Genomic DNA, 24,453 nt, shown 5'->3' on the forward strand with positions numbered 1-24,453 from the left:
CCTGTTCTCTTGTCTAGCCCCATCCATATCCATTGCCCCTGACGACAAATTGCCTCGCCCCCGCCAGTCACTAGGGTACCCTATTCCCGTTTCTAGTGCACAACTATTAACCAGGGCCCATGGGGCTGCCCTGAATAGGGAGCCATTTGGGCCACAAGACAACACTAAAACACTGCTACTTTCTCAAGTCTCGACCCAGGCAAGCCAACTAACTGAAGTTTTAAACATTTAAAAGGCTGTCGTTTATGCCATTGGAGTGCTGAAGAGACCTTTTGAATGATATTAAAACCAGGTGGTGATTTATATGGGCTAACATGTATTTGGTTTGCTGTGATTCTAGTTCTTTCAACCCTGTTTTTGTCTTTAAACCTTACCCCACCTGACAAGACTCCAATCTAGTACTTCTAGCCATCATGGCTTTCCCCTCCACAGTGGTCTGGGTTGCCACGGCGTTCCCCTCCACAGTGGTCTGGGTTGCCACGGCGTTCCCCTCCACAGTGGTCTGGGTTGCCACGGCGTTCCCCTCCACAGTGGTCTGGGTTGTCACGGCGTTCCCCTCCACAGTGGTCTGGGTTGCCACGGCGTTCCCCTCCACAGTGGTCTGGGTTGCCACGGCGTTCCCCTCCACAGTGGTCTGGGTTGGCACGGCGTTCCCCTCCACAGTGGTCTGGGTTGTCACGGCGTTCCCCTCCACAGTGGTCTGGGTTGCCACGGCGTTCCCCTCCACAGTGGTCTGGGTTGCCACGGCGTTCCCCTCCACAGTGGTCTGGGTTGCCATGGCTTTACCCACCACAGTGGTCTGGGTTGCCATGGCTTTACCCACCACAGTGGTCTGGGTTGCCATGGCTTTACCCACCACAGTGGTCTGGGTTGCCATGGCTTTACCCACCACAGTGGTCTGGGTTGCCATGGCTTTACCCACCACAGTGGTCTGGGTTGCCATGGCGTTCCCCTCCACAGTGGTCTGGGTTGCCATGGCGTTCCCCTCCACAGTGATCTGGGTTGCCATGGCTTTACCCACCACAGTGGTCTGGGTTGCCATGGCGTTCCCCTCCACAGTGGTCTGGGTTGCCATGGCTTTACCCACCACAGTGGTCTGGGTTGCCATGGCTTTACCCACCACAGTGGTCTGGGTTGCCATGGCGTTCCCCTCCACAGTGGTCTGGGTTGCCATGGCGTTCCCCTCCACAGTGGTCTTAGTGTTGGTTGTCATGGTTTTCCCCTCCACAGTGGTCTTAGTGTGGGTTGTGAGAGAAGTATTAAATGTGTCCTGTTCTACTAGTGCTGAGGAATTTGTTTTCCCTATAAGAAGTTTTTGATATATCATATTAAAGACATGTATTTATGGCAACGTCATCAATGTCATTAAATCATTGCAGAATCAGTAACTGTCTACTCTACTGCAATAGGCGCTGCTGTGTTCTGCCTCCCCCTGCTGGTAAAAAGCTGAAATGCCATTATTCAGAATCATCCATTAACACCTCATTCAAGCAAGGTAAATAACTTGCATAGAGACGTTATATTCAACGCCCCTTGGTAACATTTGAATTCGTACATATAGCAGTATTCCTTATAAACCACTACTGTTGAGTACATTTGACTTGTAGCCCACACATGGACAATGAAATGATAAACATCAGAAAATAATTCATTGCGAAGGGATATACACTGAACAGAACATTAGGAACACCTTCCTAATATTGAGTTGCTCCCTCTTCAGCCCTCAGAACAGCCTCAATTTGTCGTGAAATGGACTCTACGAGGTGTCGAACACGGGCCAGCATCCCTGTGGAACATGATCATTCCAATGCATCACACAGTTGTCAAGTTGGCTGGATGTCCTTTGGGTGGTGGACCATTCCTTGCACCTACTACCATAGACCGTTTAAATCTTTTGTCTTGGCCATTCACCCATTGAATGGCACACAATCCATGGTTTCAATTGTCTCAAGGCTTAAAAATCCGTCTTTAACCCGTCTCCTCGCCTTCATCTACACCAGGGCGGCCCAACCCTCTTCCTGGAGATCTACTGTCCTGTAGGTTTTCAGTCCAATCCTCTTCCTGGAGATCTACTGTCCTGTAGGTTTTCACTCCAATCCTCTTCCTGGAGATCTACTGTCCTGTAGGTTTTCAGTCCAACCCTCTTCCTGGAGATCTACTGTCCTGTAGGTTTTCAGTCCAACCCTCTTCCTGGAGATCTACTGTCCTGTGGGTTTACAGTCCAACCCTCTTCCTGGAGATCTACTGTCCTGTAGGTTTTCAGTCCAACCCTCTTCCTGGAGATCTACTGTCCTGTAGGTTTTCAGTCAAACCCTCTTCCTGGAGATCTACCGTCCTGTAGGTTTTCAGTCCAACCCTCTTCCTGGAGATCTACCGGCCGTGGTATATCAGGCCGTATACCACGGGTATGACAGAAACATGTATTTGTACTGTTCTAATTACATTAGTAACCCGTTTATAATAGCAATAAGGCACCTCAGGGGGTTTGTGGTAATATGGTCAAGACAGGATGAACGGCCAATATTACCATCTAGAATCAATACTATCTATTTTACAACTGATACTACATCTAAATGATGTGTGGGAATAGGGGAATTATCAATGGCTTCACACACCATTTAAACCAGTCAAACTGCAGATTTCCCAGGGAGCCGTTTTATAATTAAACAATAAGGCCCAGGTGGTGTGGTACACGGCACGACGCGACACAGCGTCTCCTACTACTGAACAGGACCAGGATCAGAGTGAAACATCATGTTGTGTTTTTGACACAGGGGCCACCACCTGACACAGGGACACTGAGGAGTAACACCAAACAAACAACCCTGGGTAGAGGGGCTCAGTAAATGTGGTGTAGAATGTGTACAGGTGGGTCAGTGTATCAGAACAGACCTTGTAGAAAGACATAGTGCCGGCTGGCCAGTCCAGATACAGTCCTACTCTGTTGGAGGGGGGCGAGGAGGGGGAAGGTATGGTAGTGAGCTTATTATTGATCCAGGCCATGTAATGGTCACCACTACAGACCAGACACCAAGCTTTGTCACAAGGTCCAAGCCCACTGTCATCACCCCTTCCTGACCTATTGATTCCTTTATATGTCACGCCGATATGAGCCCCTCTCCCACACCACTCTACCTCCCAGTAACAGAGCCCAGACAGACCCTCTCTACACAGCACCTGGTCGAAATGCTGAAATCTCTCCGGGTGATCAGGATACGGCTGCTCCTCTGTCCCCCATGTCACCTTTCTGTTCTCCTCAGACAGAGAGAGGTTTCTGTGTGCTGTGTTTGGGTCCAGTGTGAGCACACAGCCATCTGATGGGGGAGACCAGGACACAATATATTACAAATCATCATCATATCACAATGTTAATGTTTCTAGGTATTAAAGGACCCCATCAGAATGATAATGTTTCTAGGTATTAAAGAGCCCCATCAGAATGATAATGTTTCTAGGTATTAAAGAGCCCCATCAGAATGATAATGTTTCTAGGTATTAATGGACCCCCATCAGAATGATAATGTTTCTAGGTATTAAAGAGCCCCATCAGAATGATAATGTTTCTAGGTATTAAAGAGCCCCATCAGAATGATAATGTTTCTAGGTATTAAAGGACCCCCATCAGAATGATAATGTTTCTAGGTATTAAAGAGCCCCATCAGAATGATAATGTTTCTAGGTATTAAAGAGCCCCATCAGAATGATAATGTTTCTAGGTATTAAAGGACCCCCATCAGAATGATAATGTTTCTAGGTATTAAAGAGCCCCATCAGAATGATAATGTTTCTAGGTATTAAAGAGCCCCATCAGAATGATAATGTTTCTAGGTAGTAAAGGACCCCCATCAGAATGATAATGTTTCTAGGTATTAAAGAGCCCCATCAGAATGATAATGTTTCTAGGTATTAAAGGACCCCCATCAGAATGATAATGTTTCTAGGTATTAAAGAGCCCCATCAGAATGATAATGTTTCTAGGTATTAAAGGACCCCATCAGAATGATAATGTTTCTAGGTATTAAAGTGCCCCATCAGAATGATAATGTTTCTAGGTATTAAAGGACCCCCATCAGAATGATAATGTTTCTAGGTATTAAAGAGCCCCATCAGAATGATAATGTTTCTAGGTATTAAAGAGCCCCATCATTTACATTTAAGTCATTTAGCAGACGCTCTTATCCAGAGCGACTTACAAATTAGAATGATAATGTTTCTAGGTATTAAAGGACCCCATCAGAATGATAATGTTTCTAGGTATTAAAGGACCCCATCAGAATGATAATGTTTCTAGGTATTAAAGGACCCCATCAGAATGATAATGTTTCTAGGTATTAAAGGACCCCATCAGAATGATAATGTTTCTAGGTATTAACGGACCACATCAGAATGATAATGTTTCTAGGTATTAAAGGACCCCATCAGAATGATAATGTTTCTAGGTATTAAAGGACCACATCAGAATGATCATGTTTCTAGGTATTAACGGACCACATCAGAATGATAATGTTTCTAGGTATTAACGGACCACATCAGAATGATAATGTTTCTAGGTATTAAAGGACCCCATCAGAATGATAATGTTTCTAGGTATTAAAGGACCCCATCAGAATGATAATGTTTCTAGGTATTAACGGACCACATCAGAATGATAATGTTTCTAGGTATTAACGGACCACATCAGAATGATAATGTTTCTAGGTATTAAAGGACCCCATCAGAATGATAATGTTTCTAGGTATTAAAGGACCCCATCAGAATGATAATGTTTCTAGGTATTAAAAGGACCACATCAGAATGATAATGTTTCTAGGTATTATAGAGGGAAAAGATCCATTCAGATTTGTTGAATGAACATAACCTCATAACACACCAATAAATAATCCCAACAGAGCGAGGTCGTTAGTGTAACCACACACACACACACACACCACACACACACACAAAAAGATCTTTCTTCGAGTCAACTTGAAATAAGACTAACAGGATTTTTCTTCACAGTAGTCAACACTCACATTTTCTAAGCCCGTGTTTTATTGTGTACTGTCCACCATGTTCCACACTGTAGGGGGTAAGAAGAACAGACAGGCAATGTACACACAAGGTCACCCCATCACACCGTCCAGGTGGTGGTAAGTATGTTTGGCTTACAGTACATGTAATTATCATAACTAACCTGATAAGTAAGAAACATGATAATTACATATACAGTAAGACATGTTTCTGACCTATCAGGTTAGTTATGCTAATTTCTGTGTTCAGTAAGACATAACTAACCTGATAGGTCAGAAACCTGTCTTACAGTATACATAAATGAGCATAACTAACCTGATAGGTCAGAAACCAGTCTTACAGTATACATAAATGAGCATAACTAACCCGATAGGTCAGAAACATGTCTTACAGTATACATAAATGAGAATAACTAACCTGATAGGTCAGAAACATGTCTTACAGTATACATAAATGAGAATAACTAACCTGATAGGTCAGAAACCTGTCTTACAGTATACATAAATGAGAATAACTAACCTGATAGGTCAGAAACCAGTCTTACAGTATACATAAATGAGAATAACTAACCTGATAGGTCAGAAACATGTCTTACAGTATACATAAATGAGAATAACTAACCTGATAGGTCAGAAACATGTCTTACAGTATACATAAATGAGAATAACTAACCCGATAGGTCAGAAACCAGTCTTACAGTATACATAAATGAGCATAACTAACCTGATAGGTCAGAAACATGTCTTACAGTATACATAAATGAGCATAACTAACCCGATAGGTCAGAAACATGTCTTACAGTATACATAAATGAGCATAACTAACCTGATATGTCAGAAACCAGTCTTACAGTATACATAAATGAGCATAACTAACCCGATAGGTCAGAAACATGTCTTACAGTATACATAAATGAGAATAACTAACCTGATATGTCAGAAACCAGTCTTACAGTATACATAAATGAGAATAACTAACCTGATATGTCAGAAACCAGTCTTACAGTATACATAAATGAGCATAACTAACCCGATAGGTCAGAAACATGTCTTACAGTATACATAAATGAGAATAACTAACCTGATATGTCAGAAACCAGTCTTACAGTATACATAAATGAGCATAACTAACCTGATAGGTCAGAAACCAGTCTTACAGTATACATAAATGAGCATAACTAACCTGATAGGTCAGAAACATGTCTTACAGTATACATAAATGAGAATAACTAACCTGATAGGTCAGAAACATGTCTTACAGTATACATAAATGAGAATAACTAACCTGATAGGTCAGAAACATGTCTTACAGTATACATAAATGAGCATAACTAACCTGATAGGTCAGAAACATGTCTTACAGTATACATAAATGAGCATAACTAACCTGATAGGTCAGAAACATGTCTTACAGTATACATAAATGAGCATAACTAACCTGATAGGTCAGAAACATGCCTTACAGTATGTCACTCAACATGGACTGACATAAACCCTCTACATACTTGAGTTTCTCCAGTCTGCAGGTTGGATCCTCCAGTCCAGCAGAGAGCAGTCTGAGTCCTGAGTCTCCTGGGTGATTGTAGCTCAGATCCAGCTCTCTCAGGTGTGAAGGGTTTGACTTCAGAGCTGAGGCCAGAGAAGCACAGCCTTCCTCTGTAACTTCACAGAATGCCAACCTGCAGAGAGTTTAACATGGTGGTGAAAATAGACTGGCTGCTGTATCCATTTATACATGTATTCATAATATCATTACTGTGGCTTTATTTGCATAATATCCACAATACAGCATCTGATTGGGAACCACTGGCATATGGCCAATCAGATGCAGTTTTGAAGTTTGGCCATATACCAGTGGTTCCCAAACTTCAATACAGCATCTGATTGGCCATATGCCAGTGGTTCCCAAACTCAATACAGCATCTGATTGGCCATATGCCAATGGTTCCCAAACTTCAATACAGCATCTGATTGGCCATATACCAGTGGTTCCCAAACTTCAATACAGCATCTGATTGGCCATATGCCAGTGGTTCCCAAACTCAATACAGCATCTGATTGGCCATATACCAGTGGTTCCCAAACTCAATACAGCATCTGATTGGCCATATGCCAGTGGTTCCCAAACTTCAATACAGCATCTGATTGGCCATATGCCAGTGGTTCCCAAACTTCAATACAGCATCTGATTGGCCATATGCCAGTGGTTCCCAAACTCAATACAGCATCTGATTGGCCATATACCAGTGGTTCCCAAACTTCAATACAGCATCTGATTGGCCATATGCCAGTGGTTCCCAAACTTGGGCTCGGGGGATGGGGTCCGCTGATAAATGTGTAATGTTTAAATATGAATGTTCCTTCTCTTCAGATGGGTGTAGAATTCAACCTGTTAGTGTCACAATGCCTTCATGTCATAATTACAGTATGTGATGGCTTTCAGGACCTAAACTTAAAGACTGTGTTTCATATCATATTGTACAACAGAGGTGTTTGATATCCCATCGTACAACAGCCGATGAAACTAGGAGTGTAAAACTGTGGAAGAAAATGTGATCCGTCTTATTTCCTGATAGCTGGTTGGTTGAAAATACAATCCACACCGGACCTTCTGATCAGCAGGTTGGCATGGGCGGGACTTTTGGCTTTCCACTGTGACATCACCATGCAGGAAATTGGTTAATAGACCAATAACAAAAGAGAGTTCCAAACCTCTCTGCCAATCACAGCGCTTTCATGTAATCGTTATGTGTTGCGATCACAAGGAAAGCATCTCTCTCCTTTGTTGCTCGTAATGTGAAGACACGTCAAGTTAACAAATCAACGTGCCTTCATAAAGCTATTCATAAAGCTACATCATTCATAGTTATTGACTCACATATAGACAAACTAGATCGCACAACAATTACAATATTTGATATGAAATGATCCCAGCACTGCTTGCAAAATAAAATAAAAAATAAAGTTTAAAAAGTAACAGCTCCATAAGTGCCAGTGAAGAAACATTCAGATTTATATCTGAGTTGATTAACAAACAGATGTGGTGAACTGTTATCACCTAAATACAGGAACACTGACCTCAGAATCTCCAGTTTACATTGTGAATTCCCCAGTCCAGCAAACAGCAGCTTCACTCCTGAATCCATCAGGTCATTGTTACTCAGATCCAGCTCTCTCAGGTGTGAGGAGGAACTGAGAGCTGAGGACAACACTTCACAAGAGGCTTCTGTGAGTTTACAGCCAGGGAGACTGCAGATACAGAGTTAATACATGAGGTTTCCTCTGAGTTTACAGCCAGGGAGACTGCAGATACAGAGTCAATACATTAGGTTTCCTCTGAGTTTACAGCCAGGGAGACTGCAGATACAGAGTTAATACATTAGGTTTCCTCTGAGTTTACAGCCAGGGAGACTGCAGATACAGAGTTAATACATGAGGTTTCCTCTGAGTTTACAGCCAGGGAGACTGCAGATACAGAGTTAATACATTAGGTTTCCTCTGAGTTTACAGCCAGGGAGACTGCAGATACAGAGTTAATACATGAGGTTTCCTCTGAGTTTACAGCCAGGGAGACCGCAGATACAGAGTTAATACATGAGGTTTCCTCTGAGTTTACAGCAGTTGATGTTAGATGACAAACTCTGAAGATCAAACCTGTTGGATTACTCAAAATAAAGTAATTCAACTGGCAAACAAGCCTTTTACACTATTAGAATGGCTTTCATGTCATTATTACAGATGTCTTGATCACTCTGTTGTCACAGAGAATGTTCCTGCACGCCAGAAAATGGAAACTTGTAGTGTATTCAAGGTTTAAAAAGGCTTTTAAAGATTGTAACTTCCACTTTAAAACGTCAGACTTGATTTGCCCTAACAGGGGAAAAAAGTATCAAGCCCTACAAAAACAGCCATTAATTATAATACACAATCATTCACATTTCCTGTTTCTGTAGGATAATTGTTTTGCTGCGAGAAACTGGTCAAATTAAGACAGTACATCTGTATGTGTTGGGATTGCTTGAGGGACATCAACTTGAGTAAATATGAATGCAGTGTTACCTAGGGAATATGAATGCAGTGTTACCTAGGGAATATGAATGCAGTGTTACCTAGGGAATATGAATGCAGTGTTACCTAGGGAATATGAATGCAGTGTTACCTAGGGAATATGAATGCAGTGTTACCTAGGGAATATGAATGCAGTGTTACCTAGGGAATATGAATGCAGTGTTACCTAGGGAATATGAATGCAGTGTTACCTAGGGAATATGAATGCAGTGTTACCTAGGGAATATGAATGCAGTGTTACCTAGGGAATATGAATGCAGTGTTACCTAGGGAATATGAATGCAGTGTTACCTAGGGAATATGAATGCAGTGTTATCTAGGGAATATGAATGCAGTGTTATCTAGGGAATATGAATGCAGTGTTACCTAGGGAATATGAATGCAGTGTTACCTAGGGAATATGAATGCAGTGTTATCTAGGGAATATGAATGCAGTGTTACCTAGGGAATATGAATGCAGTGTTACCTAGGGAATATGAATGCAGTGTTACCTAGGGAATATGAATGCAGTGTTACCTAGGGAATATGAATACAGTGTTGCCTAGGGAATATGAATGCAGTGTTACCTAGGGAATATGAATGCAGTGTTATCTAGGGAATATGAATACAGTGTTGCCTAGGGAATATGAATGCAGTGTTACCTAGGGAATATGAATACAGTGTTGCCTAGGGAATATCATTTTTTTCAGTGAGGTACACTGCATTTTCTAGTGTCCATTTGGGGTCATGTGCAGAAAAGGTTTGGGCTACCCTGTCGTATGCTAATGAGGCCCTGTGGGAACTTTTTTAAATGTTATTTCTGAGGATCCTCACTTAGCTGCTGCCTCGTATGTTGCTTGTAATGTGAAGACACGTCAAGTTAACAAATCAACATGCCTTTATAAAGTTAAAACCATTCATAGTTATTGGACTCACGTATTGACAAACTAGATTGCACAACAATTACAATATTTGTCAAAAATGTCAAAGTTTAAAAAGCAACAGCTTCATAAGTGTCAGTGAAGAGACAGTGAGGTGTGGATATATGGACTATAATGCTGAGTTTGTTAACAAACAGATGTGGTGAACTGTTATCACCTAAATACAGGAACACTGACCTCAGAATCTCCAGTTTACATTGTGAATTCCCCAGTCCAGCAAACAGCAGCTTCACTCCTGAATCCAGCAGGTCATTGTTACTCAGATCCAGCTCTCTCAGGTGTGAGGAGGAACTGAGAGCTGAGGACAACACTTCACAAGAGGCTTCTGTGAGTTTACAGCCAGGGAGACTGCAGATACAGAGTTAATACATGAGGTTTCCTCTGAGTTTACAGCCAGGGAGACTGCAGATACAGAGTTAATACATGAGGTTTCCTCTGAGTTTACAGCCAGGGAGACTGCAGATACAGAGTTAATACATGAGGTTTACAGCCAGGGAGACTGCAGATACAGAGTTAATACATGAGGTTTCCTCTGAGTTTACAGCCAGGGAGACTGCAGATACAGAGTCAATACATTAGGTTTCCTCTGAGTTTACAGCCAGGGAGACTGCAGATACAGAGTTAATACATTAGGTTTCCTCTGAGTTTACAGCCAGGGAGACTGCAGATACAGAGTTAATACATGAGGTTTCCTCTGAGTTTACAGCAGTTGATGTTAGATGACAAACTCTGAAGATAAAACCTGTTGGATTACTCAAAACAAACAATTCAACTTGCAAACAATCAAACCGTATTGCTGACCTTAGGATCTCCAGTCTCCAGATTGAATCTTCTAATCCAGGAGAGACATGTTGCACTATTGAGTCTCCTAGATGATTGTCACTCAGGTCCAGCTCTCTCAGGTGGTAGGGGTTTGACCTCAGAGCTGAGACCAGGGCAGCACAGCCTTCTTCTATAACTCCACAGCCTGATAGCCTGCAGGGTCATTCCATATGAAATCAATCAAAATAGCCTGCAGGGTCATTCCATATGAAAATCTATCAAAATAGCCTGCAGGGTCATTCCATATGAAACAATCAAAATAGCCTGCAGGGTCATTCCATATGAAATCAATCAAAATAGCCTGCAGGGTCATTACATATGAAACAATCAAAATAGCCTGCAGGGTCATTCCATATGAAATCAATCAAAATAGCCTGCAGGGTCATTACATATGAAACAATCAAAATTGGCCGTTTTTGTCCTCTACCTTTTATTTGAACAAAAATATCCAATCATGTACAGTACACCCGTTAGAGACCCATTTTAGACCCCCCCCCCATTCTAACATGAGACATCCTCTCATCACTGATAAAGATGGACAATTGATTTTGATACCATTCTAAATCTTATAAACAATATTCTCAAACTGTGGATGACTTATTGAACAAGTTGTGGGTTACTGACTTCAGAGTCTCCAGTTTACAGTGGGGATTCCCCAGTCCAGCAGAGAGTAGCTTCACTCCTGAATCCAGCAGGTCATTGTCACTCATGTCCAGTTCTCTCAGGTGTGAGGGGTTTGAGCTGAGAGCAGAGACCAACAGTTCACACGATGCTTCTTTGAGTTGACAGTCAGCAAGTCTGCAAATACAGAGTAGATACAGAGAGATAGGTAGTATTAATGTTAGTGGAAGTTTAGCTTTCCCTGCTAGTGTAAACCTGTGTTCCTTCTGAATGTCATAGTGAAGTTGATAATACCAGTATGCCACTACAGTAAAATTGTGCGCCGGCCCTTTAAGGTTTGTCAGTTGTCAACCAGAGTTGTCACCAGTTCTTAATTATACTATGGCTGCTGCATCAGGCGCGTCCTCTGTCAGGCGCGTCCTCTGTCAGGCACGTCCTCTGTCTCAGGCGCGTCCTCTGTCTCAGGCGCGTCCTCTGTCAGGCGCGTCCTCTGTCAGGCGCGTCCTCTGTCAGGCGCGTCCTCTGTCTCAGGCGCGTCCTCTGTCTCAGGCGCGTCCTCTGTCAGGCGCGTCCTCTGTCAGGCGCGTCCTCTGTCTCAGGCGCGTCCTCTGTCAGGCGCGTCCTCTGTCTCAGGCGCGTCCTCTGTCTCAGGCGCGTCCTCTGTCTCAGGCGCGTCCTCTGTCAGGCGCGTCCTCTGTCTCAGGCGCGTCCTCTGTCTCAGGCGCGTCCTCTGTCTCAGGCGCGTCCTCTGTCTCAGGCGCGTCCTCTGTCTCAGGCGCGTCCTCTGTCAGGCATGTGCTGTATTACTTACGGAATAATTCACGTGAGATGTTTTGTGACCCTGTTTGGAGTTACTGTTTAGTAATATTAATTGTGGACAGCTGCATAATTATCCACTATACCTTTCTGGACATGGACCCAGCTATATTTGTCCTATATCAGACATGTCCCCTATACCTTTCTGTCCATGGGCCCAGCTATATTTGTCCTATATCAGACATGTCCCCTATACCTTTCTGTCCATGGACCCAGCTATATTTGTCCTGTTTCAGACGTGTCCATGGACCCAGCTATATTTGTCCTGTATCAGACGTGTCCACTATACCTTTCTGGACATGGACCCAGCTATATTTGTCCTGTATCAGACATGTCCCCTATACCTTTCTGGACATGGGCCCAGCTATATTTGTCCTGTTTCAGACATGTCCCCTATACCTTTCTGGACATGGACCCAGCTATATTTGTCCTGTATCAGACGTGTCCACTATACCTTTCTGTCCATGGGCCCAGCTATATTTGTCCTATATCAGATATGTCCCCTATACCTTTCTGTCCATGGGCCCAGCTATATTTGTCCTATATCAGACATGTCCCCTATACCTTTCTGTCCGTGGACCCAGCTATATTTGTCCTGTATCAGACATGTCCCCTATACCTTTCTGTCCATGGGCCCAGCTATATTTGTCCTGTTTCAGACATGTCCCCTATACCTTTCTGGACATGGACCCAGCTATACTTGTCCTGTTTCAGACATGTCCCCTATACCTTTCTGGACATGGACCCAGCTATATTTGTCCTGTATCAGACGTGTCCCCTATACCTTTCTGTCCATGGACCCAGCTATATTTGTCCTGTTTCAGACATGTCCCCTATACCTTTCTGGACATGGACCCAGCTATATTTGTCCTGTATCAGACATGTCCCCTATACCTTTCTGGACATGGACCCAGCTATATTTGTCCTGTTTCAGACGTGTCCATGGACCCAGCTATATTTGTCCTGTTTCAGACATGTCCCCTATACCTTTCTGTCCATGGACCCAGCTATATTTGTCCTGTATCAGACGTGTCCCCTATACCTTTCTGGACATGGACCCAGCTATATTTGTCCTGTTTCAGACATGTCCCCTATACCTTTCTGGACATGGACCCAGCTATATTTGTCCTGTATCAGACGTGTCCATGGACCCAGCTATATTTGTCCTGTTTCAGACGTGTCCATGGACCCAGCTATATTTGTCCTGTATCAGACGTGTCCCCTATACCTTTCTGGACATGGACCCAGCTATATTTGTCCTGTATCAGACATGTCCCCTATACCTTTCTGTCCATGGGCCCAGCTATATTTGTCCTGTTTCAGACATGTCCCCTATACCTTTCTGGACATGGACCCAGCTATATTTGTCCTGTTTCAGACGTGTCCATGGACCCAGCTATATTTGTCCTGTATCAGACATGTCCCCTATACCTTTCTGTCCATGGACCCAGCTATATTTGTCCTGTATCAGACGTGTCCCCTATACCTTTCTGGACATGGACCCAGCTATATTTGTCCTGTTTCAGACATGTCCCCTATACCTTTCTGGACATGGACCCAGCTATATTTGTCCTGTATCAGACGTGTCCATGGACCCAGCTATATTTGTCCTGTTTCAGACGTGTCCATGGACCCAGCTATATTTGTCCTGTATCAGACGTGTCCATGGACCCAGCTATATTTGTCCTGTATCAGACATGTCCCCTATACCTTTCTGGACATGGACCCAGCTATATTTGTCCTGTTTCAGACATGTCCCCTATACCTTTCTGGACATGGACCCAGCTATATTTGTCCTGTATCAGACATGTCCCCTATACCTTTCTGTCCATGGGCCCAGCTATATTTGTCCTGTATCAGACATGTCCCCTATACCTTTCTGGACATGGACCCAGCTATATTTGTCCTGTATCAGACATGTCCCCTATACCTTTCTGGACATGGACCCAGCTATATTTGTCCTGTATCAGACATGTCCCCTATACCTTTCTGTCCATGGACCCAGCTATATTTGTCCTGTATCAGACATGTCCCCTATACCTTTCTGGACATGGACCCAGCTATATTTGTCCTGTTTCAGACATGTCCCCTATACCTTTCTGGACATGGACCCAGCTATACTTGTCCTGTTTCAGACATGTCCCCTATACCTTTCTGGACATGGACCCAGCTATATTTGTCCTGTATCAGACGTGTCCATGGACCCAGCTATATTTGTCCTGTTTCAGACATGTCCATGGACCCAGCTATATTGGAGTATCTACAGTTACATGATCACCTGTCATAAGTAAAGGTGTACACCATGAATACACGACTCAATACTTTTCCTGATCAATTTCTATTAAAAAAAATGTTTTGTTTATTATTTGAATAGAAAATGTAGTCAGCCAGTGAAAATACTGCTATACCTACCAGTATAGTTAGGTGAGTGATTATCCACAAATACTTACAGAGCCTTTCTGCAGACTCTCACAGCTGGAAGCAGTCTCCTACGACCCTCCTGTGATGTCTTGTATTTCCTCAGGTCAAACACCTCCAGAACCTCCTCTGATATCTGCAGCATGTAGGCCAGCGCTGAACAGTACGTAAGTGCCAGGTTTTTGGATTTTTTCTCTGACCTCAAGTATTTTTGGATTTCCTGCTGTACTGAATGGGTTTTCATCTCTATCAGACAGTGGAAGAGATTGATGCACCTCTCGGGGGACATGTTGGTACTCTGCATCATCTTCAGGGATCGGATTGTTTTCTTGACGCTCTCTGGACTGCTTTCTGTCTGTGTCACCAGACCTCGTAGGAGTTTCTGATTGGACTCCAGTGACATGCCATGAAGGAAGCGGACGACAAGGTCCAGATGTCCAGTCTTACTCTCCAAGGCTTTATTCACGGTACTCTTCAGCAGCTCATGTAAGGTTAGCTCTTCAGACGTGGCTCTAGTCGCCTGGAGGAAGGGCTTCAGTTCATCCATGTTCTTGGTTGTGTAACAATGGAACACGTAGACAGCAGAGAGAAACTCCTGAACACTGAGATGAACAAAGCAGTACACCACTCTCTGAAATAACACAGACTCTTCTTTAAAGACTTGTGTGCACACCCCTGAGTACACTGAGGCTTCTTTGACATCAATGCCACACTCATTCAGGTCTTCTTCATAGAACATGAGATTTCCTTTTTCCAGATGTTCAAACGCCAGTTTCCCCAGCTTCAGAAGAACTTCCTTATCTGACTCCATGAGCTCCTGTTGATCCATTTCGTCTTTTCCATGATACTTCTGGTCCTTCATGGTGTGAATGAGCACGAAGTGTGTGAACGTCTCAGTCAGAGTCCTGGGCATCTCTCGTCTCTTGTCTGTACTCAACATGTGTTCAAGGACTATTGCAGAAATCCAACAGAAAACTGGCATGTGACACATGACGTGGAGGCTCCTTGATGTCTTTATGTGGGAGATTATTCTGTTGGCCAGGTCCTCATCATCACTGAATCTCTTCCTGAAGTACTCCTCCTTCTGTGGGTCGTTGAACCCTCGTACCTCTGTCAGCTGGTCGACACACTCAGGGGGGATCTGATTGGTTGCTGCTGGTCGGGAGGTTATCCAGAGGAGAGCTGAGGGAAGCAGATTCCCCTTGATGAGGTTTGTCAGGAGAACATCTACAGACGATGTCTGTGTGACATCAGACATCATTTTGTTGCACTGAAAATCCAATGGAATTCTGCTTTCATCCAAACCATCAAAGATGAACATAGCTTTACAGGCAGCAAGTTTCTCTGCATTGCCTATGTCTAGTTCTGGGTGGAAGTCATGGAGAAGTCTCAGAAGACTGTACTGGAGATCTTTGATCAAGTTCAGCTCCCGGAAAGGAAGCACAAATATGATCTCCACATCTTGGTTAGCCTTCCCTTCAGCCCAGTCTAGGATGAACTTCTGCACAGAGACTGTTTTTCCGATGCCAGCGATGCCCTTGGTCAGCACAGTTCTGATGTGTCTCTCTTGGCCAGGTAAGTGTTTAAAGATGTCATTGCAGTGGATTTCTGTGTCATGTGAGGTTGTCGTCCTGCATGCTGTCTCTAGCTGCCACACCTCATGTTCATCGTTAACCCCGTCACTCTCTCCCTCTGTGATGTACAGCTCTGTGTAAATCCTGTTGAAGGGGGTTTGACTTCCTGCTTTTACCAGGCCTTCTATCACACATTCATACCTCCTTTTCAGACTGGCTTTATGGTTTACTATAGCTCTCTGCAGGCTGACATCCACTGAAAGAGAAGAATAGAATTTGCTGAGAATTTATGTGTATCTCGCCTTGCCACATTCACTTGTACTCCTGTGTATCTCGCCTTGCCACATTCACTTGTATTCCTGTGTATCTCGTCTTGCCACATGCTGGAAGACTAAAAGTTCTAACATTTGAAAATACAAAGGGCCGAGTGGACAAAACATTAAGAACACCTGGTCTTTCCATGACATAGACTGACCAGGTGAATCCAGGTGAAAGCTATGATCCCTTATTGATTTCACCTGTTAAATCCACTTTAAAAACCAGTGTAGATGAAGGGGAGATGACAGGTTAAAGAAGGATTTTTAAGCCTTGAGACATGGATTGTGTATGTGTCCCATTCAGAGGGTGAATGGGCAAGACAAAAGATGTAAGTGCCTTTGAACGGGGTTTGGTAGTAGGTGCCAGGTACACTGGTTTGTTTCAAGAACTGCAACGCTGCTGGGTTTTTTCACGCTCAATAGTTTCCCGTGTGTATCAAGAATGGTCCACCACCCAAAGGACATCCAGACAACTTGACACAACTGTGGGAAGCATTGGAGTCAACATTGACCAGCATCCCTGTGGAACGCTTTCTAAACCTTGTAGAGCCCAATATTTTGTCCAGTCAATAAACATGGTTTGGTCAATGAAACATGAGCTTAATGAGAATGAGCAATGGTCTTACTGTTTTCAGAGCCTCTCGCGTCATCGTTGGGTTCAGCCAGTTGCAGTAGAACTGGACGTGTCCTGAACCTCTTTCTACACCGAGGACAGCCATAGTGTCCTGAAGGAGCAGGCTGCTCCCAGTATCTGGTGATACACTGTCTACAGAACCTGTGTCCACAGGTGATAGAGACTGGATCTGTCAGCACCTGCTCACACACTGCACACCTGGACTGATCCTCTGACAGAGTAGACCATCCACTACACACACACACACACACACACACACACACACACACACACACACACACACACACACACACACACACACACACACACACACACACACACACAGGGTAGTGTGAAGTTGAAAGTTTGATTGATTGTGATAGTTGAGAAAGTTCAGGAATGTTTGTAGTCATACTGTATGTGCATCAGGACCTTGACATATGGATGGACCTACGCTGACACCATGGATGGTTTAAATGATCAGAATGGAGAAAAGAAACTAGCAGTAGATTGGTTTGTAAATCCAAGGAGATATCTTCATGGTAAATCCAACTGAAATCAGTCTTAACTTGTCTTATCCTGGATCAGTGGTACAATCACTTTTTCTGAAATAGATTCCTTCTCCCATAGACCAGTCACTCTGATGGTAGTAGAGGTAGTTGTAGTAGTAGTAGTAGTAGTAATAGAGGTAGTAGTAGTTGTTGTTGTAGTAGTAGTAGTAGTAATAGAGGTAGTAGTAGTTGTTGTTGTAGTAGTAGTAGTAGTAATAGAGGTAGTAGTAGTTGTTGTTGTGGTAGTAGTAGTAGTGGTAGTGGTAGTGGTTGTTGTAGTAGTAGTAGTAGTAGTAGTAGTAGTTGTTGTTGTAGTAGTAGTAGTAGTAGTAGTAGTGGTTGTTGTAGTAGTGGTAGTAGTAGTAGTAGTGGTTGTAGTGGTAGTAGTAGTGGTTGTTGTAGTACAAGTGATAGTAGTAGTAGTAGTGGTGGCAGTAGTTGTTGTTGTAGTAGTAGTAGTAGTAGTTGTAGTAGTAGTAGTAGTGGCAGTAGTAGTAGTGGTTGTTGTAGTACAAGTGATAGTAGTGGTAGCAGTAGTTGTTGTTGAAGTAGTAGTAGTAGTAGTTGTAGTGGTAGTAGTAGTTGTAGTAGTGGTAGTAGTAGTAGTAGTTGTTGTAGTAGTGGTAGTAGTAGTGGTAGCAGTAGTTGAAGTAGTAGTAGTAGTAGTAGTTGTAGTAGTAGTAGTAGTAGTAGTAGTTGTAGCAGTAGTTGTTGCTGAAGTAGTAGTAGTAGTAGTAGTTGTAGTAGTAGTAGTAGTAGTAGTAGTGGTTGTTGTAGTAGTGGTAGTAGTGGTAGTAGTAGTAGTAGTAGTAGTGGTAGTAGTAGTAGTGGTAGTTGTTGTAGTAGTGATAGTAGTAGTAGTGGTAGTAGTAGTAGTGGTAGTTGTTGTAGTAGTGGTAGTAGTAGTACAAGTGGTAGTAGTATTAGTAGTAGTGGTAGTTGTTGTTGTAGTAGTAATAGTAGTTGTAGTAGTAGTGGCTGTAGTAGTACAAGTGGTAGCAGTAGTAGTGGTAGTAGTATTAATGGTTGTAGCAGTAGTTGTTGTTGTTGTAGTGATAGTAGTAGTAGCAGTAGTAGTTGTTGTTGTTGTAGTAGTGGTAGTAGTGGTAGCAGTAGTAGTGGTAGTAGTAGTACCAGTGATTTTGGTAGTAGCAGCAGTAGTATGTAAAACACTGTAAAATACTGCAGGAGGCTAGACTTCTTACCCTTGATCAGTGGTACGATAATAATAGTTTGATTAATTGTGATTGTTGAGAAAGCCCAGGGATGTTTGTAGTCATACAGTATCAAACATCAGGTCTCATTTACTCAGAGTTCAGATATGGAAGTAAAATGTTCATCTTACCTGTTAGCTTCCGTGTCAAGTTCCCCTGAGAGACTCATTTTAGAGCACTGACTCCTAAACAGAGATCCAGCATAGTGGTTAACACAGTGACAGCTCATTATTGAATGAGAATTATTCTCTATTATTCATAACATTCTCTTAGAAATCAAACATTTACTACAGACACATCCAAATAGTGTGGTGATTTAATGCAAATCACATGTAGTCATGACTGGTGTTTTCCACCTCTTCTCCATGCCTGCCAGGATTGAATTGGATCCGCGGTAACCTCGCTTTTGTTTAGGTGGTGTCAGAAGTGTAACTGCGTTGTAGCTGTCAAATCAACAAACTTCACATTTTATACCTATCCCGGCATTGTCATTGGATGTGCAGTTACATTTCTATAAATCCCATGCAGCCGTATTTCATGTTCAAACACTGGCGTCCGTGATGTAATCTACACCTCGATTAGGCTGATATAAATCCTTATTGTTTAGTTTAAAATAATGTTTTTAACGAGAGTCATTTCTATATAGCCTAGACTTTCTTGTTCTGAACTCCTAACTTCGTTTCTGGGTTGGGAACAATCTGTGTATTGTATATCCGGTGTAAGGCGTGTGGTCCATCTGATGGTCATTTCTCTACAGAAATGTGGTAAACCAAGAGTAAAACCTGTTGTAAAGTACCTCTGGTCGAATCGATACGGGAGGAAAACAGCAGTATCTACAGCCTGGTACTTTAAAGTCAACCCGGGTTGGGTTTGGTATCCTGGCTCGTATTGTGTTTCCACTGCGGCCAGAATGTTAACCATGTCATGTTGCTAGCTAGACAATGTCACTGTGCTGTTAGCTCTGCTAATGTTGCGACTGTAGAAAATCCTTTGGCTACAACTAGCAAGATGTTGTAGAAAAATCCCCCTAGTGGATATACTCCTCACAAGACTGACTTCCTCTGGGTGGAATACAACGAGTTCAACCGAGTGGAAGTTGTCGCCGCCTTTTGTTTAGGAGTAGTTACAAGCCTGCTAGAGTTAGTTATCCAAGTTGTATCAGCCTTTTGGTTAGGAGTAGTTACAAGCCTGCTAGAGTTAGTTATCCAAGTTGTATCCGCCTTTTGTTTAGGAGTAGTTACAAGCTTGCTAGAGTTAGTTATCCAAGTTGTATCAGCCTTTTGTTTAGGAGTAGTTACAAGCCTGCTAGAGTTAGTTATCCAAGTTGTATCAGCCTTTTGTTTAGGAGTAGTTACAAGCTTGCTAGAGTTAGTTATCCAAGTTGTATCCGCCTTTTGTTTAGGAGTAGTTACAAGCCTGCTAGAGTTAGTTATCCAAGTTGTATCAGCCTTTTGTTTAGGAGTAGTTACAAGCCTGCTAGAGTTAGTTATCCAAGTTGTATCCGCCTTTTGTTTAGGAGTAGTTACAAGCCTGCTAGAGTTAGTTATCCAAGTTGTATCAGCCTTTTGTTTAGGAGTAGTTACAAGCCTGCTAGAGTTAGTTATCCGCAGGAGGACCAGCAAGTAATATCCACCGTTAGTAGTGTGGATCAGTTAACCAACCTGAGCTGGAATCAATGTGAAGCTTTAGAAAACCCCTGAGTAGATCTAGTGCTTCGTAGGATAACCCTCTGGCCTTATGGAGCTAATAACAACTCAACACGGTGTCTAAACCATACATCTCCTTATGTTGTGTTGCTTTGTTCAGCAGGTATGTTATTAAGGATTGTGTTACTTTGTTCAGCAGGTATGTTATTAAGGATTGTGTTACTTTGTTCAGCAGGTATGTTATTAAGGATTGTGTTACTTTGTTCAGCAGGTATGTTATTAAGGATTGTGTTACTTTGTTCAGCAGGTATGTTATTAAGGATTGTGTTACTTTGTTCAGCAGGTATGTTATTAAGGATTGTGTTACTTTGTTCAGCAGGTATGTTATTAAGGATTGTGTTACTTTGTTCAGCAGGTATGTTATTAAGGATTGTGTTACTTTGTTCAGCAGGTATGTTATTAAGGATTGTGTTACTTTGTTCAGCAGGTATGTTATTAAGGATTGTGTTGCTTTGTTCAGCAGGTATGTTATTAAGGATTGTGTTACTTTGTTCAGCAGGTATGTTATTAAGGATTGTGTTACTTTGTTCAGCAGGTATGTTATTAAGGATTGTGTTACTTTGTTCAGCAGGTATGTTATTAAGGATTGTGTTACTTTGTTCAGCAGGTATGTTATTAAGGATTGTGTTGCTTTGTTCAGCAGGTATGTTATTAAGGATTGTGTTACTTTGTTCAGCAGGTATGTTATTAAGGATTGTGTTACTTTGTTCAGCAGGTATGTTATTAAGGATTGTGTTACTTTGTTCAGCAGGTATGTTATTAAGGATTGTGTTACTTTGTTCAGCAGGTATGTTATTAAGGATTGTGTTACTTTGTTCAGCAGGTATGTTATTAAGGATTGTGTTACTTTGTTCAGCAGGTATGTTATTAAGGATTGTGTTACTTTGTTCAGCAGGTATGTTATTAAGGATTGTGTTACTTTGTTCAGCAGGTATGTTATTAAGGATTGTGTTACTTTGTTCAGCAGGTATGTTATTAAGGATTGTGTTGCTTTGTTCAGCAGGTATGTTATTAAGGAATTCTAGGGGACTAAAATGATGTAACATCAGCCTAATCATAATAGCGATGTTAACAGAAGTATGGGAAATGGTTTCATACCAAATAACACCAAGCAGGAGCTTATTGTCATTAAAAAACGACAATATATAAAGATGAACACATTGTAAAATAACCATGATATAGAATTATATGAACAATATGTTTTTGAATTTGACTTGCCCATGAGCGATTACTGCCATTTTGTATGACTGAACTGTACCTGTCCCAGGTGAAATAGACTGTTAGATCTGAGGGTTTTACTGTCATTCCACTTTACTAAAATAACACCATACATTTCATTTCCCTACACACTTTACAATAAGCCCTGGCAGAATTCTTACCTCTTACCTTCGCTCGAATTCACAACCAGAACATGTCAAGACAGTGAGATATTTCCTTCCTGATGACGAGGGCTCAGTATCTATGTTCTAGGTACAGTTGATCTTTGAATGCAACAATATCTGGTCAAAGTCTAGTGACTCAACACCGTAGTATAGCATAAACCTAACAGGTGTTTAACCCTCCCCCTGTGGGCAGAAAAAGCCATGCTGCACTATCAAATATTTTATAACTAAGGATAGGTACAATTTCAACATATCTCTAACTGTAAAGTATATAACCAACTACTACTGAGCATTTCAGCTGATGTAACAATGTAAAGAAATTCTAAGAATCATATGGACACTCATGTTATTGTTAATACATGTTGTGACTAGACAATATATATTACATTCTGACTGGTTAATGTTGGGACTAGACAATATATATTACATTCTGACTGGTTAATGTTGGGACTAGACAATATATATTACATTCTGACTGGTTAATACATGTTGGGACTAGACAATATATATTACATTCTGACTGGTTAATGTTGGGACTAGACAATATATATTACATTCTGACTGGTTAATGTTGGGACTAGACAATATATATTACATTCTGACTGGTTAATACATGTTGGGACTAGACAATATATATTAGACTAGACAATATATATTACATTCTGACTGGTTAATGTTGGGACTAGACAATATATATTACATTCTGACTGGTTAATGTTGGGACTAGACAATATATATTACATTCTGACTGGTTAATACATGTTGGGACTAGACAATATATATTACATTCTGACTGGTTAATGTTGGGACTAGACAATATATATTACATTCTGACTGGTTAATGTTGGGACTAGACAATATATATTACATTCTGACTGGTTAATACATGTTGGGACTAGACAATATATATTACATTCTGACTGGTTAATGTTGGGACTAGACAATATATATTACATTCTGACTGGTTAATGTTGGGACTAGACAATATATATTACATTCTGACTGGTTAATACATGTTGGGACTAGACAATATATATTACATTCTGACTGGTTAATACATGTTGGGACTAGACAATATATATTACATTCTGACTGGTTAATGTTGGGACTAGACAATATATATTACATTCTGACTGGTTAATGTTGGGACTAGACAATATATATTACATTCTGACTGGTTAATACATGTTGGGACTAGACAATATATATTACATTCTGACTGGTTAATGTTGGGACTAGACAATATATATTACATTCTGACTGGTTAATACATGTTGGGACTAGACAATATATATTACATTCTGACTGGTTAATGTTGGGACTAGACAATATATATTACATTCTGACTGGTTAATACATGTTGGGACTAGACAATATATATTATATTCTGACTGGTTAATGTTGGGACTAGACAATATATATTACATTCTGACTGGTTAATGTTGTGACTAGACAATATATATTACATTCTGACTGGTTAATACATGTTGGGACTAGACAATATATATTACATTCTGACTGGTTAATGTTGGGACTAGACAATATATATTACATTCTGACTGGTTAATACATGTTGGGACTAGACAATATATATTACATTCTGACTGGTTAATGTTGGGACTAGACAATATATATTACATTCTGACTGGTTAATGTTGGGACTAGACAATATATATTACATTCTGACTGGTTAATACATGTTGGGACTAGACAATATATATTACATTCTGACTGGTTAATACATGTTGGGACTAGACAATATATATTACATTCTGACTGGTTAATGTTGGGACTAGACAATATATATTACATTCTGACTGGTTAATGTTGGGACTAGACAATATATATTACATTCTGACTGGTTAATGTTGGGACTAGACAATATATATTACATTCTGACTGGTTAATGTTGGGACTAGACAATATATATTACATTCTGACTGGTTAATACATGTTGGGACTAGACAATATATATTACATTCTGACTGGTTAATACATGTTGGGACTAGACAATATATATTACATTCTGACTGGTTAATGTTGGGACTAGACAATATATATTACATTCTGACTGGTTAATACATGTTGGGACTAGACAATATATATTACATTCTGACTGGTTAATGTTGGGACTAGACAATATATATTACATTCTGACTGGTTAATGTTGGGACTAGACAATATATATTACATTCTGACTGGTTAATACATGTTGGGACTAGACAATATATATTACATTCTGACTGGTTAATGTTGGGACTAGACAATATATATTACATTCTGACTGGTTAATGTTGGGACTAGACAATATATATTACATTCTGACTGGTTAATGTTGGGACTAGACAATATATATTACATTCTGACTGGTTAATGTTGGGACTAGACAATATATATTACATTCTGACTGGTTAATACATGT

General features: G+C 41.4%; 1 protein-coding gene across 5 annotated transcripts; it reads right to left on the bottom strand.

Moving 5' to 3' along the window:
• Nucleotides 1-1,323: 1,323 nt before the first annotated feature.
• Nucleotides 1,324-22,514, bottom strand: LOC106592428 (NACHT, LRR and PYD domains-containing protein 3). Of its 5 annotated transcripts, XM_082964268.1 has the most exons (12): nucleotides 19,740-20,002; nucleotides 19,300-19,386; nucleotides 19,075-19,128; nucleotides 17,192-17,430; nucleotides 14,707-16,504; nucleotides 11,444-11,617; nucleotides 10,799-10,972; nucleotides 10,175-10,345; nucleotides 8,088-8,258; nucleotides 6,515-6,688; nucleotides 5,013-5,059; nucleotides 1,324-3,314 (listed from the first exon to the last, which is right to left on the bottom strand). In XM_082964268.1, the coding sequence occupies exons 1-12, from the start codon at nucleotides 19,862-19,864 to the stop codon at nucleotides 2,740-2,742; spliced, it is 3,789 nt and encodes a 1,262-aa protein (XP_082820394.1). In that variant the 5' UTR covers nucleotides 19,865-20,002; the 3' UTR covers nucleotides 1,324-2,739. The 5 variants fall into 5 exon arrangements, with proteins under 5 accessions (XP_082820394.1, XP_082820398.1, XP_082820397.1 ...); XM_082964272.1 differs by lacking the exons at nucleotides 19,300-19,386; nucleotides 19,740-20,002 and adding an exon at nucleotides 22,036-22,514; XM_082964271.1 differs by lacking the exons at nucleotides 19,300-19,386; nucleotides 19,740-20,002 and adding an exon at nucleotides 22,029-22,514.
• Between the last annotated feature and the right edge of the window lie 1,939 nt (nucleotides 22,515-24,453).

This window comes from Salmo salar, chromosome 17 (assembly GCF_965601325.2).
Source record: "Salmo salar chromosome 17, fSalSal1, whole genome shotgun sequence".
Lineage (NCBI taxonomy): Eukaryota > Metazoa > Chordata > Actinopteri > Salmoniformes > Salmonidae > Salmo > Salmo salar.